This window comes from Melanotaenia boesemani, chromosome 16 (genome assembly GCF_017639745.1).
Source record: "Melanotaenia boesemani isolate fMelBoe1 chromosome 16, fMelBoe1.pri, whole genome shotgun sequence".
NCBI classification, from domain to species: Eukaryota; Metazoa; Chordata; class Actinopteri; order Atheriniformes; family Melanotaeniidae; genus Melanotaenia; species Melanotaenia boesemani.
In genome coordinates this window covers 6,087,709-6,106,929 of record NC_055697.1, presented here as the reverse complement: position 1 = coordinate 6,106,929, position 19,221 = coordinate 6,087,709, and the positions used below count along the sequence as shown (strand labels likewise).

General features: G+C 44.5%; 1 protein-coding gene across 3 annotated transcripts in view; it reads right to left on the bottom strand.

Moving 5' to 3' along the window:
- The window catches only part of xpo1b (exportin 1 (CRM1 homolog, yeast) b), a 42,629-nt gene that overhangs the window by 6,260 nt on the left and 17,148 nt on the right, over nt 1-19,221 (bottom strand). For all 3 annotated transcript variants that reach the window (XM_042010726.1, XM_042010727.1, XM_042010728.1), the window contains 6 exons: nt 2,240-2,421; nt 1,596-1,752; nt 1,314-1,477; nt 1,091-1,225; nt 820-1,003; nt 46-152 (listed from right to left, as the gene is read on the bottom strand). In XM_042010726.1, the coding sequence (XP_041866660.1) occupies nt 46-152; nt 820-1,003; nt 1,091-1,225; nt 1,314-1,477; nt 1,596-1,752; nt 2,240-2,421 (929 nt within the window). The remainder of the gene's footprint in view (nt 1-45; nt 153-819; nt 1,004-1,090; nt 1,226-1,313; nt 1,478-1,595; nt 1,753-2,239; nt 2,422-19,221) is intronic.

The following is a 19,221-nucleotide window of genomic DNA, read 5'->3' as shown; positions in this document are numbered from 1 at the left end:
TCCCACAGCAGTAACGTGCTTCCACATGTCTGAGCCACTTCTCACCATCTGAGGGTCGTTTGATCGGCTGACCCACCCCGAGATCAGTTTCAATGTCTCTCGTTTCACAGTTCTCATACTCCGGATAAGCGGCTGTTTCGTCACCATCTCACCTGCAACACATGGAACAAAAAAAAAAAAAAGGTGAGCTGTGTACACTGCTGCTCCAGTACAGCTGATCTATGATTTATGAAGCCAAACCAAAAAGCTTCAGGCATTTTGTAACCTGGCAATGCTTAACTCAGATTGTACAAGAATGAAGTTGTGCAGAGTTGTTCACGTGCAAACAATCAACATACATAAGTGAATATATGAAAGGATTTTTTTAACATCTGCTATGATCTATGTGTGGACATCACATCCAGATGATGGTGTAGCATGGAAACTGCACTGTTCAGGACAGAAGGTTCTCTTGCTTTGGTTCATCACCAAAGCAGCCATCACTCCAGGACATTTAGGGACAATACATACAACGCATCCTCTTCCCACTCCTGCTGCTGGGAAAGCACTACAGGAGTGTGAAGTCAAGGATGGCAAAACACAAACAGCTTCTTCAGACAGATCATGAGGCCCATGAATGGCAGAATCATCCGTCCCCTCCTCTATACTTCCACCACTCACGCTTTCTATTTTCATACAATCCAAAGCAAAACTCACGTTAACAGGAAAAATTATTTGGGTGTGTTTTTAATGTGTGTCAAAATAAACTGAATCTACAAATGTGTGCTATGTGACCCCATATAAATGGTGATTTGTGTGACATCACTGATTAGCTCTTACCGTTTGTCTGAATGGCAGCAGAGATGTTCTCGCTGAGGCACTTGTAGACGTTGAGCATGTCCAGGTAAATCCGTCCCAGCTGGATGACGAAGGGGTGTCCCACGGCCTTGCAGGCTCTGACATTGGTCTTCAGGATGCTGCCGAGCTGTTTTACAGTTTCTGGGTCCTTTAAGATGTCCACGTTCTGATAGAAAACAGGAGCAGATGAGTCATTTAAACATTGTTTTTTAAAAACATAAATAAATGGACACGCATTGATTTTTGTTATTACCTTGGTGGCCTGCTGGATGATGCTGTCCCACACTTGATTAGGAAGCAGCATATATTTTTCTATTAGGTGCTCCTGAACAGCCTGGTCCGTCTGGGCCCCGATCATATAACCCACAGCCTCATAAAATGTGTGAACCTGCACGCAAATAGCAAACAAGAAGCATGATGTGTGAAGAGTTGTGACAAAGTATGATCAATCTGTGAAACAACACCTGTGTGCTGACCTGCTGAGGCTGGAGGTCACAGATGATGGTGTTGATGTTGTTCAGGATCTCGTCGATGAAGGGCATCACCTCTCCCACCTGTACCTGAATGAAATGACGCCTGCACTTTTGGGCTATCTTGATGAATGTGTCACATGCCATGTCCTGAACCCCATCATGGGTCTCTGATGGGGAGGAAATAGAAAAAAATGTACTTTCTTTTAAATAAAAAAATGAATAAAACTTTTAATCAAAATTAAAAACTAAACAAAAAGTTAAAACAAAAATAATAAAATTTCTCACCATGCATGAATTCAAAGAGTTTGTTGACCACAGTTTTGAGGAACTTCCAGTGGGCTCTGAGAAAGCGCGGGTACTGGCCGACAATGTACATGATGTTTGAGGCGATGATAGCCTTGTTGTCCTTTCCTCGCTTCTGCTCACACAGACCCAGCAGATCCTGAAAATAATAAATATTAATCACTGTATACACAAAAAACTCTATCCACCCATTCTTTATACCCACTTATTCCAATTCAGGGCCTATCCCAGCAGCTACTATGTGAGAGGCAGGATATACCTGGACAGGTCACCAGTCCATCACAAGGCCAACACAGAGAGACAAACAACCACTCACACTCACTCCTAGAGAGAATTTAGAGACACCAACTGACCTAACATGCATGTCTTTGGACGGTGGGAGGAAGCTGAAGTATCTAGCGAACATGCAAACTCCACACAGAAAGGCCTGACTCAAACAATGCCACCCCACTTTGACCACAATGCAGCCCAAAGACGACTCAAGAATTTTGCTACTCGCCAGCGAGAGAAACACAGTCTGATACAATAAAACTGGAAGTTATAAAACCAAAAAGTCTGCTGGTTTACAAACTTTGTTCTTTTTTTTATGCCTAACTTTCACTGCACAGTTTAAATTCTTTTTCTACCTTAATGACGGTGACCAGGAACCTCTTCTCATCCTCCTCGTGCATGGCTCCACTGATGGAGCCGATGGCCCAGCACAACGTGTTCAGGTTCTTCCAGGACCACTCTGTACCATTCACCTGGTTGTGAAGCTTCTCCGTCATTATGCGTTCTGTGTCTGCGTAGTCCAAGTGAGTCAGGTAGACTGTAGGATGGAGTTCCACATTTATATTATCAGCCTGTGTACAACATCTGTTCAACAGAGTTTGATCTGAGCTGAATCTATGTTGACAACCTGAAAAGCCAATCTGAGTTTTCTGACTCATCTAACCTGCAGGTCTTGGGACTGGGGATCAGGGATCTACAGTGACCAAAAAATTGTCAAGTATGTCCAATTCTTTTTGTTTTTCCCTTGGTTGCACTAGTGTGCAAAACTTTTTTCAGGTCTAGGTGTAGGACTTTTATCTCCCCAAATGTCTGTCTGTGTATTCTGTCTTCATTCTCCCCTGCTCATGTCCTCACAAAGAAAAAAAAAAAAAAAAAAAAAAAAAAAAAAAGAGGTGACCATATTACTCCAGTTCTCAGATCTTTATACTGGCTTCCAGCTTGCCAAAGAATTCATTTTAAATTAAAGCTGCAAGCAGCGATGAAGGCCCTCGCACCTCTGGCGCCGCTCTGGCCTATTGCACCGCCCCCTCGGCCTGCAACCTCCCTCCCCAAGCAAGCTCGCTCTGGCTGGCAGCCGTACGCTCAGTCGTCCCCATGTTTCTGCCTCGTGTGGTCATTGTCTCTCTCTGACCATCATCTCATACATCAATGGGCCTAATAATGACATCAGAAGTGGTCATGACCTTGTTCTGACCAATAGTGTGAAACAAATCCAAACACAATCATGCTTTTAAGATCTGCAGATATCAACATGGCCAGTAGGTGGAGCTATAGTGTTTGATCTTGTACTAACATGTTGAGGTTCGGACTTTAATGACAACTGCCAAGTATCACGTCATTGGGTCAACCGAGTCCAGAGTTATAGCCACTTCCTGTTTGATGGCGAGGGACAGAAACCTCACAGGCAGCCATTTTATTCATGATGGTGTAAGCAGTTTGTTATATTGTGAGTCATGTGTTCATCAAGGATAATATTGATGAGTTTGAGTAGGTGTGTAGGGTTTTCAATGGGATAAAAGGGGTACTTCCTGTTTCCAGGGGGCGGGGCTATGGCGTTGAAAACATCAGGACATGAAGAGGCTTTTTGGTTTGTACTGGCATGTTATATAAATATGCCACATTTCATGAATGTCAGTCAAAGCAGTGGTTGGAGCTGATAGAATAAATAATTATAGGGGGCGCTATAGAGCCACATAACCAGCATATGTCTATTTAAATCAGTTCCAGGCCTGACCACTGTCCTTCCTGCCGAGTTTGGTGGAGATCGGGAGTACTATGGGTCAGTTGCAAATACTTCCTGTTTCATGGCGATGAACGCCATTCGCCATGGTTTTGCTTGAGGAAGGAACTTGAGGATTGTTTTCGGTAGTATCACGAAAGAGTTTGACCTGATCTGAAGCACTTTTGAGTGTGTGGAGTTCATTCCTGAGGAGAGGGACCCCAGTGTCTGAAAAAGACACTTCCTGTTGAAAGTGGGCGGGGCTTAGACCAAGACCAGAAGTAGTTCAATGTATCTGTTCAGGAACAGACCCTGAGTAATTACTGTGAGTGTGATGGTGATTGGATGAAAATTGAGGGATTTATACTGATTAATGATGTCATGGCGTTTTATCCAAGTTTGTCATGACGCCACCGTCTGGCCATGCAGCGTTGAGCAATGTCCAGGTGACAACATCTGGACATGTAGATGTGGTCAGCATGGAAATGACATCAAACGGGGCCATTTTGGTCAAGATAGGTTGTTTTATATGTAAGTTATGTCAGTTTCGTCTCTCATGGCGAGATATCAAAGTTTGAGGCCACGCCCCCGCCATGCCCTTTCTCCTTTGAGAAAGTTTTGCATAACTTTTGATCACACATGCCTCTGGAAGCTTCAGAGTGATTTTGAGGTAAATACGATATAATCTGTAGGAGGAGTTCGTTCAAATGCAATGGCAAGAAACAGGCCAAAATGACCCTGAAAATGACACGTTTTACAAAATGGCCGACTTCCTGTTGAAATTAGCAAAAGGTGTAATGGACAGTTTTGTGCATCCTGGCATAGTAAATCAATGTGGTGAATTTCATGCATGTCGGTCCACGTAGGGGGCGAGGCTGGTTGATCAAAATATTGTAGGGGGCGCTATAGAGCCACTATGTCACTATTCCAGCATATGTCAATTTGGCTCAGTTCCACGTCTGAATACGATCCTTCCTGCCGAGTTTGGTGGAGATCGATGATACACCGGGTGAGTTACAAGTACTTCCTGTTTGATGGCGTCGGACCAAGATTCGCCATGGTTACGTTTGGCGAAGGAACTTGAGATTTTTATTGTAGTATCATGAAAGGGTTTGACCTGTTGTGAAGCACTTTCAAGTGTCTGGGGTTCATGCCTGAGGAGAAGGACCACGACAACTGCAAAAAAGCACTTCCTGTTGAAAGTGGGCGGGGCTTAGGGCTAGACCGGAAGTGGTCATATGGGTGTGTTCGGGACCGGACCATGACTAAGCCCTGTGAGTTTGATGGTGATTGGGTGAAAAATGAGGGAGTTATACTGATTGATGATGTCATGGCGTCTTATCGAAGTTCGCCATGGCGCCACGGTCTTGCTTTGCAGCGTAGAGCAACAGTCTTCACCGGATATCATCCCCAACTTGTTTTCAGGTGTCTGATGCAGTTTGACCCCGGTTGTGTTCAAAACGTCAGAGAAGTGGGTCTTCGAGTAAAAAACATGACTTCCTGTTGCCAGGGGGCGTGGCCTATTCATAATCCCATAATGACCACATAGATGTGTTGAGGATGGGACTAGTATCATACGAGGCCATTTTGGGTCAGAAAAGTTGTTTTATGTGGGAGTTATATCAATTTCGTCTTTCATGGCGAGACATCAAACTTTGAGGCCACGCCCCCTGTACGCCGTTACTCCTTTGAGAGAGTTTTGCATAACTTTTGATCACACATGGCTTCTGAACATCCTCAGCCATTTTGGTGTCAATACGATAATATCTCTAGGAGGAGTTCGTTCAAATGCGAGGTCAGTAAAACGCCAAAATGGCGACTTTGACCCAAAATGGCCGCCTTCCTGTTTTTTTTAGAGCAGTTCTCCAAGAGGATTTTTTGTTCGCCTGAGCATTTAGAACATGTGTAGTGAGTTTCATAAAGATTGATGACGTGCAGTGGCGGGGCACCATAAATAGGTGGCGCTCTTGTTCAATTTTGCCCGAACAGTCCCGAGCACCCCAAAATATGAAATTTTTCACATTCCTTTGGGGGGGTACGCAAAATTTGGTGAGTTTTGGGGTATGTTGAGACCCCCAAAAATGCAATTCATTTGACGGGAGAATAATAAGAATAATTAAAGCTGCAAGCAGCGATGAAGGCCCTCGCACCTCTGGCGCCGCTCTGGCCTATTGCACCGCCCCCTCGGCCTGCAACCTCCCTCCCCAAGCAAGCTCGCTCTGGCTGGCAGCCGTACGCTCAGTCGTCCCCATGTTTCTGCCTCGTGTGGTCATTGTCTCTCTCTGACCATCATCTCATACATCAATGGGCCTAATAATGACATCAGAAGTGGTCATGACCTTGTTCTGACCAATAGTGTGAAACAAATCCAAACACAATCATGCTTTTAAGATCTGCAGATATCAACATGGCCAGTAGGTGGAGCTATAGTGTTTGATCTTGTACTAACATGTTGAGGTTCGGACTTTAATGACAACTGCCAAGTATCACGTCATTGGGTCAACCGAGTCCAGAGTTATAGCCACTTCCTGTTTGATGGCGAGGGACAGAAACCTCACAGGCAGCCATTTTATTCATGATGGTGTAAGCAGTTTGTTATATTGTGAGTCATGTGTTCATCAAGGATAATATTGATGAGTTTGAGTAGGTGTGTAGGGTTTTCAATGGGATAAAAGGGGTACTTCCTGTTTCCAGGGGGCGGGGCTATGGCGTTGAAAACATCAGGACATGAAGAGGCTTTTTGGTTTGTACTGGCATGTTATATAAATATGCCACATTTCATGAATGTCAGTCAAAGCAGTGGTTGGAGCTGATAGAATAAATAATTATAGGGGGCGCTATAGAGCCACATAACCAGCATATGTCTATTTAAATCAGTTCCAGGCCTGACCACTGTCCTTCCTGCCGAGTTTGGTGGAGATCGGAAGTACTATGGGTCAGTTGCAAATACTTCCTGTTTCATGGCGATGAACGCCATTCGCCATGGTTTTGCTTGAGGAAGGAACTTGAGGATTGTTTTCGGTAGTATCACGAAAGAGTTTGACCTGATCTGAAGCACTTTTGAGTGTGTGGAGTTCATTCCTGAGGAGAGGGACCCCAGTGTCTGAAAAAGACACTTCCTGTTGAAAGTGGGCGGGGCTTAGACCAAGACCAGAAGTAGTTCAATGTATCTGTTCAGGAACAGACCCTGAGTAATTACTGTGAGTGTGATGGTGATTGGATGAAAATTGAGGGATTTATACTGATTAATGATGTCATGGCGTTTTATCCAAGTTTGTCATGACGCCACCGTCTGGCCATGCAGCAGTTGAGCAATGTCCAGGTGACAACATCTGGACATGTAGATGTGGTCAGCATGGAAATGACATCAAACGGGGCCATTTTGGTCAAGATAGGTTGTTTTATATGTAAGTTATGTCAGTTTCGTCTCTCATGGCGAGATATCAAAGTTTGAGGCCACGCCCCCGCCATGCCCTTTCTCCTTTGAGAAAGTTTTGCATAACTTTTGATCACACATGCCTCTGGAAGCTTCAGAGTGATTTTGAGGTAAATACGATATAATCTGTAGGAGGAGTTCGTTCAAATGCAATGGCAAGAAACAGGCCAAAATGACCCTGAAAATGACACGTTTTACAAAATGGCCGACTTCCTGTTGAAATTAGCAAAAAGGTGTAATGGACAGTTTTGTGCATCCTGGCATAGTAAATCAATGTGGTGAATTTCATGCATGTCGGTCCACGTAGGGGGCGAAGCTGGTTGATCAAAATATTGTAGGGGGCGCTATAGAGCCACTATGTCACTATTCCAGCATATGTCAATTTGGCTCAGTTCCATGTCTGAATACGATCCTTCCTGCCGAGTTTGGTGGAGATCGATGATACACCGGGTGAGTTACAAGTACTTCCTGTTTGATGGCGTCGGACCAAGATTCGCCATGGTTACGTTTGGCGAAGGAACTTGAGATTTTTATTGTAGTATCATGAAAGGGTTTGACCTGTTGTGAAGCACTTTCAAGTGTCTGGGGTTCATGCCTGAGGAGAAGGACCACGACAACTGCAAAAAAGCACTTCCTGTTGAAAGTGGGCGGGGCTTAGGGCTAGACCGGAAGTGGTCATATGGGTGTGTTCGGGACCGGACCATGACTAAGCCCTGTGAGTTTGATGGTGATTGGGTGAAAAATGAGGGAGTTATAGTGATTGATGATGTCATGGCGTCTTATCGAAGTTCGCCATGGCGCCACGGTCTTGCTTTGCAGCGTAGAGCAACAGTCTTCACCGGATATCATCCCCAACTTGTTTTCAGGTGTCTGATGCAGTTTGACCCCGGTTGTGTTCAAAACGTCAGAGAAGTGGGTCTTCGAGTAAAAAACATGACTTCCTGTTGCCAGGGGGCGTGGCCTATTCATAATCCCATAATGACCACATAGATGTGTTGAGGATGGGACTAGTATCATACGAGGCCATTTTGGGTCAGAAAAGTTGTTTTATGTGGGAGTTATATCAATTTCGTCTTTCATGGCGAGACATCAAACTTTGAGGCCACGCCCCCTGTACGCCGTTACTCCTTTGAGAGAGTTTTGCATAACTTTTGATCACACATGGCTTCTGAACATCCTCAGCCATTTTGGTGTCAATACGATAATATCTCTAGGAGGAGTTCGTTCAAATGCGAGGTCAGTAAAACGCCAAAATGGCGATTTTGACCCAAAATGGCCGCCTTCCTGTTTTTTTTAGAGCAGTTCTCCAAGAGGATTTTTTGTTCGCCTGAGCATTTAGAACATGTGTAGTGAGTTTCATAAAGATTGATGACGTGCAGTGGCGGGGCACCATAAATAGGTGGCGCTCTTGTTCAATTTTGCCCGAACAGTCCCGAGCACCCCAAAATATGAAATTTTTCACATTCCTTTGGGGGGGTACGCAAAATTTGGTGAGTTTTGGGGTATGTTGAGACCCCCAAAAATGCAATTCATTTGACGGGAGAATAATAAGAATAATAATAAACGCTTGCATTTCAATAGGCCTTCGCACCGCCTTCGGTGCTCGGGCCTAATTAAAGCTGCAAGCAGCGTTGGAGGCCCTCGCACCTCTGGCGCCGCTTCGGCCTATTGCACCGCCCCATCAGCCAACTGCCCCCCTCCAGCAGCACAGCCGCTATTTCCCACAGCAATAAACCCATTCTTCCAGAGTTTATCTCCATGAAGAGGTGATTTTCCTCTTGGGAGGATCAACTTGCACTCCAGCCTTTCCAGTGATCACATCTGAAGCATTCATGACCTTGTTTCTTACAAACTGTGTTGAATTCCCACAAACTGGAGCATGATTTCATCAAGAGGAAAATTCCACGTGGCCACTGGGTGGTGGTAAAGTTGTTTTAATGTAGGACCATGTTCAGGTTGGAACTCTAATGAGAACAGGAAAATATTAGCTCAATTGGTCAACTGACAGCAGGGTTAGTGCCACTTCCTGTATAATGGCGAATGATTTAAACCATTACAGAAAGCCATTTTAATCATGATGCTGTAAGAAGTCAGTCATATTTTCAACCATGAGTTCATGAAGGATGATATTAATGAGTTAGAATTAGTTTTACAGAGGACAAAGGGTTAAAATGGTGGGACTTCCTGTTCCCATGGGGCGGGGCTATGGCGTTGACAACATCAGGACAATGCGAGGCTTTTTTGTATTTCCTGGCATGTTCTATAAATATGCAACTTTTCATCAATGTTAGTCAAAGCAGTAGTTGGAGCTGATAGATTTAATATTTATAGGGGGCGCTATAGAGCCACATAACCAGCATATGTCCAATTGAATCAGTTCCAGGCCTGACCACTGTCCTCCCTGCCAAGTTTGGTGGAGATCAGGAGTACATTGGGTCAGTTACAAGTACTTCCTGTTTCATGGCGGTGGACGCCATTTGCCATGTTTTGCTTGAGGAAGGAACTTGAGGTTTTTTTTCTCTTATATCATGAAAGGGTTTGACCTCATCTCAAGCACTTTTGAGTGTGGGAGGTTAATCCCTGACGAGAGGGACCCTGCTGCAGGAAAAAGGCACTTCCTGTTTCAAGTGGGCGGGGCTTAGGCCAAGACCAGAAGTAATTACATATATCTGTTAAGAAGCAGACTCTGATTAATCAGTGCAAGTGTGATGCTGATTGGATGAAAATTGAGGGATTTATACTCAATAATGATGTCATGGTGTTTTATCCAACCTTGTCATGGCGCCACGGTCTCGCCATGCAGCGTTGAGCAATGTCCAGATGACAACATCAGGACTTGTAGATGTGGTCCGCATGGAAGTGAAGGGAAATATATGCAGTTTGGTACAGAATGAGTGTTGTATTGCAGAAATAATAGATTCCGTGCTTGTTGGCGAAACATCAAAAGTTGATGAGGCGCCGCCGCTGAACGCCACCTCCTATTAGAAAAATTTCAATAACTTTTGACCACACATGCCTCTGGAGTGTTCAGACTGAGTTTGAGGTAAATACGATAAAATCTGTAGGAGGAGTTCGTTCAAATGCAAGGCAAAGAAACATGCAAAAATGACCCCAAAAATGACACTTTTTTCAAAATGGCTGACTTCCTGTTGAAGTTATCATATAGGTCCAAGAGGCTTTTTTGTACATCCTTCCAAGTTCTATCAATATACTGGATTTCAGCCATATCAGTCAATGTAGTGGGCAGATATGATCAATTAAATATTTGTAGGTGGCGCTATAGAGCCATATTGCAATTTTTCCAGCATATGTCAATGTGGCTGAGTTCTCGGCTCGTCCACGCTCCTCCCTGCCAGGTTTGGTGTAGATCAGCAGTACAATGTGTCAGTTACAAGTGCTTCCTGTTTGATGGCGTCGGACCGCTATTCGCCATGGTTACGTTTGGCGAAGGAGCTTGAGATTTTTATTGTGGTATCATGAAAGGGTTTGACCTTTTGTGAAGTACTTTCAAGTGTGTATGTTTTATTCCTGAGGAGATGGACCCCGGCGTCTGAAAAAAAGCACTTCCTGTTGGAAGTGGGCGGGGCTTAGGGCTAGACCGGAATTGGTGATATGAATCTGTTCAGGGATGGACCCTGATTAATTCCTGCAAGTCTGATGGGGATTGGATCAGAATTGAGGGATTTATAGTGATTTATGATGTCATGGCGTCTTATCAAAGTTCGCCATGGCGCCACGGTCTCGCCCTGCAGCATAGAGCAACAGTTTTCACTGGTTATCATCACCAACTTGTTTTCTGCTGTCTGACCCAGTTTGGACCTGGTTGTGTTCAAAACGTCAGATAAGAGGGTCTCCAAGTAAAAACCGGGACTTCCTGTCGCCAGGGGGCGTGGCTAATTCATAACCCAAATATTGACATGTAGATGTGTTCAGGATGGGACTGGCATCATACATGGCCATTTTGGTTCAGATACATTGTTTTATGTGGAAGTTATATCACTTTCGTTCTTCAGGGCGACACATCAAACTTTGAGGCCCCACCCCCTCCATGCCCTTTCTCCTATTAGAAAACTTTCAATAACTTTTAAAGACACATGCCTTCTGGACATCCTGAGCTATTTTGGTAGCGGTACGATAAAATCTCTAGGAGGAGATAGATTTTGAAAATGTCAGTAAAACGCCAAAATGGCGACTTTGACCCAAAATGGCCGACTTCCTGTTGGTTTTAGGCTGTTGCTCCAAGAGGATTTTTTGTTCGACCGAACATTTAGAATATTTGTAGCAATTTTCATAAAGATTGATGACGTGCAGTGGCGGGGCATCGTAAATAGGTGGCGCTCTCATTCAATTTTGCCCGAACAGTCCCAAGCACCCCAAAATATCAAATTTTTCACATTCCTTTGGGGGGGTACACAAAAATAGGCGCGTTTTCGTGCATGTTCAGGTCCCCAAAAATGCCTCCAATGTTTAAGAAGAAGAAGAAGAAGAAGAAGAAGAAGAAGAAGAAGAATTAAAGCTGCAAGCAGCGTTGGAGGCCCTCGCACCTCTGGCGCCGCTTCGGCCTATTGCACCACCCCATCGGCCAACAGCCTCCCTCCAGCAACACGGCCGATCTTGCCCACAGCCATAAACCCATTCTTCCAGAGTTTATCTCCATCAAGAGGTGATTTTCGTCATGAGAGGATCATCTTGCACCTCAGCCTGTCCAGTGATGACATCTGAAGCATTCATAACCTTGTTTCATACAAACTGTGTTGAATTCCCACAAACCGGAGCATGATTCCAACAAGAGGAAAATTCCACATTGCCACTAGGTGGCGCTATAGTCGTTTTCATGTAGAACCATGTTCAGGTTGGAACTCTAATGAGAACAGGAAAAAATCAGCTCAACTGGTCAACTGACAGCAGGGCTAGAGCCACTTCCTGTTTCATGGCGAATGGTATAACCATAGGGGGCGCTATAGAGCCAAATAACCAGCATATGTCTATTTGAATCAGTTCCAGGCCTGACCACTGTCCTCCCTGCCGAGTTTGGTGGAGATCAGGAGTACATTGGGTCAGTTACAAGTACTTCCTGTTTCATGGCGGTGGACGCCATTCGCCATGGTTTTGCTTGAGGAAGGAACTTGAGGTTTTTTTCTGTAGTGTCATCAAAAGGTTTGACCTGATCTGAAGCACTGTAGAAAGTGTGAGGTTAATCCCTGATGAGCGGGACCCCAGTGTCTGAGAAAGGCACTTCCTGTTTCCAGGGGGCGTGGCATAGGCCAAGAACAGAATTAGTTACATGTATCTCTTCAGGAGCAGACCCTGATTAATTACTGTGAGTGTCATATTGGTTGGATGAAAATTGAGAGATTTAGAAAGAATGATGATGTCACGCGCCTTATCCAACCTTGTCATGGCGCCACGGTCTTGCCATGCAGCGTTGAGCAATGTTCAGGTGACATCATCTGGACATGTAGATGTGGTCGGCATGGAACTGAAGTGAAACATGTGCAGTTTGGTGCAAAATGAGTGTTGTATTTCAGAAATAATGGATTCCGTGCTTGATGGCGAAACATCAAGACTTGATGAGGCGCCGCCGCTGAACGCCACCTCCTATTAGAAAACTTTCAATAACTTTTGACCACACATGTCTCTGGAGTGTTCAGACTGAGTTTGAGGTAAATACGGTGAAATCTGTAGGAGGAGTTCGTTCAAAAGCAAGGCAAAGAAACATGCAAAAATGACCCCAAAAATGACACTTTTTTCAAAATGGCCGACTTCCTGTTGAAGTTATCATGTAGGTCCAGGAGGCTTTTTTGTACATCCTTCCAAGTTCTATGAATATACTGGATTCCAGCCATATCGGTCAATGTAGTGGGCAGATATGATCAATTAAATATTTGTAGGGGGCGCTATAGAGCCATTTTGCAATTTTTCCAGAATATGTCAATGCGGCTGAGTTCCCGACCTGACCGCGTTCCTTCCTGCCAGGTTTGGTGGAGATCAGTAATACAATGGGTCAGTTACAAGTACTTCCTGTTTGATGGCGTTGGACCACTATTCGCCTTGGTTACGTTTGGCGACGCAACTTGAGATTTTTCTTGTGGTATGATGAAAGGGTTTGACCTGTTGTGAAGCACTTTCAAGTGTGTAAGTTTCATTCCTGAGAAGATGGACCCCGGTGTCTGAAAAAGGCACTTCCTGTTTGAAGTGGGCGGGGCTTAGGCCAAGACCAGAAGTAGTAACATGTATCTGTTCAGGAGCAGACCCTGATTAATCACTGCGAGTGTCATATTGATTGGATGAAAATTGAGGGATTTATACTGATTAATGATGTCATGGCGTCTTTTCCAAGCTTGTCATGGCGCCACGGTCTCGCCGTGCAGCGTTGAGCAATGTCCAGATGACAGCATCTGGACATGTAGATGTGGTCGGCATGGAACTGAAGTGAAACATGTGCAGTTTGGTACAAAATGAGTGTTGTATTTCAGAAATAATGGATTCCGTGCTTCATGGCGAAACATCAAAACTTGATGAGGCGCCGCCGCTGAACGCCACCTCCTATTAGAAAATTTTCAATAACTTTTGACCACACATGCCTCTGGAGTGTTCAGACTTAGTTTGAGGTAAGTACGATAAAATCTGTAGGAGGAGTTTGTTCAAATGCAAGGCAAAGAAACATGCAAAAATGACCACCAAAATGACACTTTTTACAAAATGGCCGACTTCCTGTTGAAGTTGTCATATAGGTCCAAGAGGCTTTTTTGTACATCCTTCCAAGTTCTATCAATGTTGTGGATTTCAGCCATATCGGTCAATGTAGTGGGCAGTTATGATCAATGCAATATTTGTAGGGGGCGCTATAGAGCCATATTGCAATTTTTCCAGCAGATGTTAATGTGGCTGAGTTCCTTCTCTGACCACACTCTTTCGTTGTGAGTTTGGTGAAGCTCAACATTACAATGGGTCAGTCACAAGTACTTCCTGTTTGATGGCGTCGGACCACTATTCGCCATGGTTACGTTTGGCGAAGCAGCTTGAGATTTTTCTTGTGGTATCATGAAAGGGTTTGACCTGTTGTGAAGCACTTTCAAGTGTGTAAGTTTTATTCCTGAGAAGATGGACCCCGGCGTCTGAAAAAAAGCACTTCCTGTTGAAAGTGGGCGGGGCTTAGGGCTAGTCTGGAATTGGTCAAAAGGATCAGTTCAGGGCCGGATCCTGATTAATCCCTGCAAGTCTGATGGGGATTGGATCAGAATTGAGGGATTTATAGTGATTTATGATGTCATGGCGTCTCATCGAAGTTCGCCATGGCACCACGGTCTCGCCCTGCAGCATAGAGCAACAGTTTTCACTGGATATCCTCACCAACTTGTTTTCTGCTGTCTGACCCAGTTTGGACCTGGTTGTGTCCAAAACGTCAGACTAAGGGGGTCTCTGAGTAAAAACCATGACTTCCTGTCGCCAGGGGGCGTGGCCAATTCATAATCCAAATATTGACATTGTAGATTGTGTTCAGGATGGCAGTGGCATCATACATGGCCATTTTGGTTCAGATATATAGTTTTATGTGGAAGTTATATCACTTTCGTTCTTCACGGCGAGACGTCAAACTTTGAGGCCCCGCCCCCTCCATGCCCTTTATCCTATTAGAAAACTTTCAATAACTTTTAAAGACACATGCCTTCTGAACATCCTGAAGTATTTTGGTGGCAGTACGATAAAATCTCCAGGAGGAGATAGATTTTGAAAAAGTCAATAAAACGCCAAAATGGCGACATTGACCCAAAATGGCCGACTTCCTGTTGGTTTTAGGCTGTTGGTCCAAGAGGATTTTTTGTTCGCCCGAGCATTTGGAATATGTGTAGTGATTTTCATAAAGATTGATGACGTGCAGTGGCGGGGCATCATAAATAGGTGGCGCTCTCATTCAATTTTGCCCGAACAGTCCCGAGCACCCCAAAATATCAAATTTTTCGCATTCCTTTGGGGGGGTACACAAAAATAGACGCGTTTCCGTGCATGTTCAGGTCCCCAAAAATGCCTCCAATGTTTAAGAAGAAGAAGAAGAAGAAGAAGAAGAAGAAGAAGAAGAAGAATAAGGAAGAAACGGAGCAATTACAACAGGCCTTCGCACCGCCTTCGGTGCTCGGGCCTAATAAGGAAGAAACGGAGCAATTACAATAGGCCTTCGCACCGCCTTCGGTGCTCGGGCCTAATTAAAGCTGCAAGCAGCGTTGGAGGCCCTCGCACCTCTGGCGCCGCTTCGGCCTATTGCACCGCCCCATCGGCCAAGAGCCTCCCTCCAGCAACACAGCCTCTCTTGCCCACAGCCATATACCCATTCTTCCAGAGTTTATCTCCATCAAGAGGTGATTTTCCTCATCAGAAGATCAACTTGCACGTCAGCCTGTCCAGTGATGACATCTGAAGCATTCATGACCTTGTTTCTTACAAACTGTGTTGAATTCCCACAATCTGGAGCATGATTTCATCAAGAGGAAAATTCCACGTGGCCACTAGGTGGTGGTAAAGTTCTTTTAATGTACAACCATGTTCAGATTGGAACTCTAATGAGAACAGGAAAATATTAGCTCAATTGGTCAACTGACAGCAGGGTTAGTGCCACTTCCTGTATAATGGCGAATGATTTAAACCATCACAGGAAGCCATTTTAATCATGATGCTGTAAGAAGTCAGTCATATTTTCAACCATGAGTTCATGAAGGATGATATTAATGAGTTAGAATTAGTTATACAGAGGATAAAGGGTTAAAATGGTGGGACTTCCTTTTCCCAGGGCTATGGTGTTGAGAACATCAGGACATGAACTGGCTTTTTTGTTTGTCCTGGCATGTTATATAAATATGCCACATTTTACTATGTCGTTCAAAGCAGTGGGTGGAGCTGATAGACTAAATATTGATAGGGGGCGCTATAGAGCCATATTACCAGCATATGTGTATTTGAATCAGTTCCAGGCCTGACCACTGTCCTCCCTGCCAAGTTTGGTCGAGATCAGGAGTACATTGGGTCAGTTACAAGTACTTCCTGTTTCATGGCGGTGGACGCCATTTGCCATGTTTTGCTTGAGGAAGGAACTTGAGGTTTTTTTTCTCTTATATCATGAAAGGGTTTGACCTGATCTGAAGCACTGTAGAGTGTGTGAGGTTAATCCCTGACGAGAGGGACCCTGCTGCAGGAAAAAGGCACTTCCTGTTTCAAGTGGGCGGGGCTTAGGCCAAGACCAGAAGTAATTACATATATCTGTTAAGAAGCAGACTCTGATTAATCAGTGCAAGTGTGATGCTGATTGGATGAAAATTGAGGGATTTATACTCAATAATGATGTCATGGCGTTTTATCCAACCTTGTCATGGCGCCACGGTCTCGCCATGCAGCGTTGAGCAATGTCCAGATGACAACATCAGGACTTGTAGATGTGGTCGGCATGGAAGTGAAGAGAAATATATGCAGTTTGGTACAGAATGAGTGTTGTATTGCAGAAATAATAGATTCCGTGCTTGTTGGCGAAACATCAAAACTTGATGAGGCGCCGCCGCTGAACGCCACCTCCTATTAGAAAATTTTCAATAACTTTTGACCACGCATGCCTCTGGAGTGTTCAGACTGAGTTTGAGGTAAATACGATAAAATCTGTAGGAGGAGTTCGTTCAAATGCAAGGCAAAGAAACATGCAAAAATGACCCCAAAAATGACACTTTTTTCAAAATGGCTGACTTCCTGTTGAAGTTATCATATAGGTCCAAGAGGCTTTTTTGTACATCCTTCCAAGTTCTATCAATATACTGGATTTCAGCCATATCAGTCAATGTAGTGGGCAGATATGATCAATTAAATATTTGTAGGTGGCGCTATAGAGCCATATTGCAATTTTTCCAACATATGTCAATGTGGCTGAGTTCTCGGCTGGTCCGCGCTCCTCCCTGCCAGGTTTGGTGTAGATCAGCAGTACAATGGGTCAGTTACAAGTACTTCCTGTTTGATGGCGTCGGACCGCTATTCGCCATGGTTACGTTTGGCGAAGGAGCTTGAGATTTTTATTGTGGTATCATGAAAGGGTTTGACCTGTTGTGAAGTACTTTCAAGTGTGCACGTTTTATTCCTGAGGAGATGGACCCCTGCGTCTGAAAAAAAGCACTTCCTGTTGGAAGTGGGCGGGGCTTAGGGCTAGACCGGAATTGGTGATATGAATCTGTTCAGGGCCGGACCCTGATTAATCCCTGCAAGTCTGATGGGGATTGGATCAGAATTGAGGGATTTATAGTGATTTATGATGTCATGGCGTCTTATCAAAGTTCGCCATGGCGCCACGGTCTCGCCCTGCAGCATAGAGCAACAGTTTTCACTGGTTATCATCACCAACTTGTTTTCTGCTGTCTGACCCAGTTTGGACCTGGTTGTGTTCAAAACGTCAGATAAGAGGGTCTCCAAGTAAAAACCATGACTTACTGTCGCCAGGGGGCGTGGCCAATTCATAACCCAAATATTGACATGTAGATGTGTTCAGGATGGGACTGGCATCATACATGGCCATTTTGGTTCAGATACATTGTTTTATGTGGAAGCTATATCACTTTCGTTCTTCACGGCGACACATCAAAATTTGAGGCCCCACCCCCTCCATGCCCTTTCTCCTATTAGAAAACTTTCAATAACTTTTAAAGACACATGCCTTCTGGACATCCTGAGCTATTTTGGTAGCGGTACGATGAAATCTCTAGGAGGAGATAGATTTTGAAAATGTCAGTAAAACGCCAAAATGGCGACTTTGACCCAAAATGGCCGACTTCCTGTTGGTTTTAGTCTGTTGCTCCAAGAGGATTTTTTGTTCGCCCGAACATTTAGAATATTTATAGCAATTTTCATAAAGATTGATGACGTGCAGTGGCGGGGCATCGTAAATAGGTGGCGCTCTCATTCAATTTTGCCCGAACAGTCCCAAGCACCCCAAAATATCAAATTTTTCACATTCCTTTGGGGGGGTACACAAAAATAGGCGCGTTTTCGTGCATGTTCAGGTCCCCAAAAATGCCTCCAATGTTTAAGAAGAAGAAGAAGAAGAAGAAGAAGAATTAAAGCTGCAAGCAGCGTTGGAGGCCCTCGCACCTCTGGCGCCGCTTCGGCCTAATGCATCGCCCCCTCAGCCAGCAACCTTCCTCAGTAAGCACGGCCGCTTTTCCCCACAGCCATATGCCCATTCTTCCAGAGTTTATCTCCATGACGAGGTGATTTTCCTCATGAGAGGATCAACTTGCACCTCAGCCTTTCCAGTGATGACATCTGAAGTGTTCATGACCTTGTTTCTTACAAACTGTGTTGAAATACCACAAACTGGAGCATGATTTCATCAAGAGCAAAATTCCATGTGGCCACTGGGTGGTGCTATTATCATTTTCATGTAGAACCATGTTTACATTGGAACTCTAATGAGAACAGGAAAATAACAGCTCAATTGGTCAACTGACAGCAAGAGTAAAGCCACTTCCTATTTCATGGCGAATGATACAACCATGCCAGGAAGCCATTTTAATCATGATGCTGCAAGAAGTCAGTCAACTTTTCAACCATGAGTTCATGAAGGATGATATTAATGAGTCTGAATTGGTTTTACAGGCTTTAAATCGATAAAAATGGTGGGACTTCCTGTTTACAGGGAGCGGGTCAATGGCGTTGACAAGATGAGGACATGAAGAGGCTTTTTTGTTTGTCCTGGCATGTTATATAAATATGCCACATTTCATCAACGTCTGTCAAAGCAGTGGTTGGAGCTGATAGATTAAATATTTATAGGGGGCGCTATAGAGCCATATTCCCAGCATATGTCTAGTTGAATCAGTTCCAGGCAAAACCTTTGTCCTCCCTGCCGAGTTTGGTGGAGATCAGGATTACTATGGGTCAGTTACAAGTACTTCCTGTTTCATGGCGGTGGACGCCATTTGCCATGTTTTGCTTGAGGAAGGAACTTGAGGTTTTCTTTCTCTAATATCATGAAAGGGTTTGACCTGATCTCAAGCACTTTTGAGTGTGTGAGGTTAATCCCTGACGAGAGGGACCCCGCTGCAGGAAAAAGGCACTTCCTGTTTCAAGTGGGCGGGGCTTAGGCCAAGACCAGAAGTAGTTACATGTATCTGTTAAGGAGCAGAAACTGAATAATGACTGTAAGTGTGATCCTG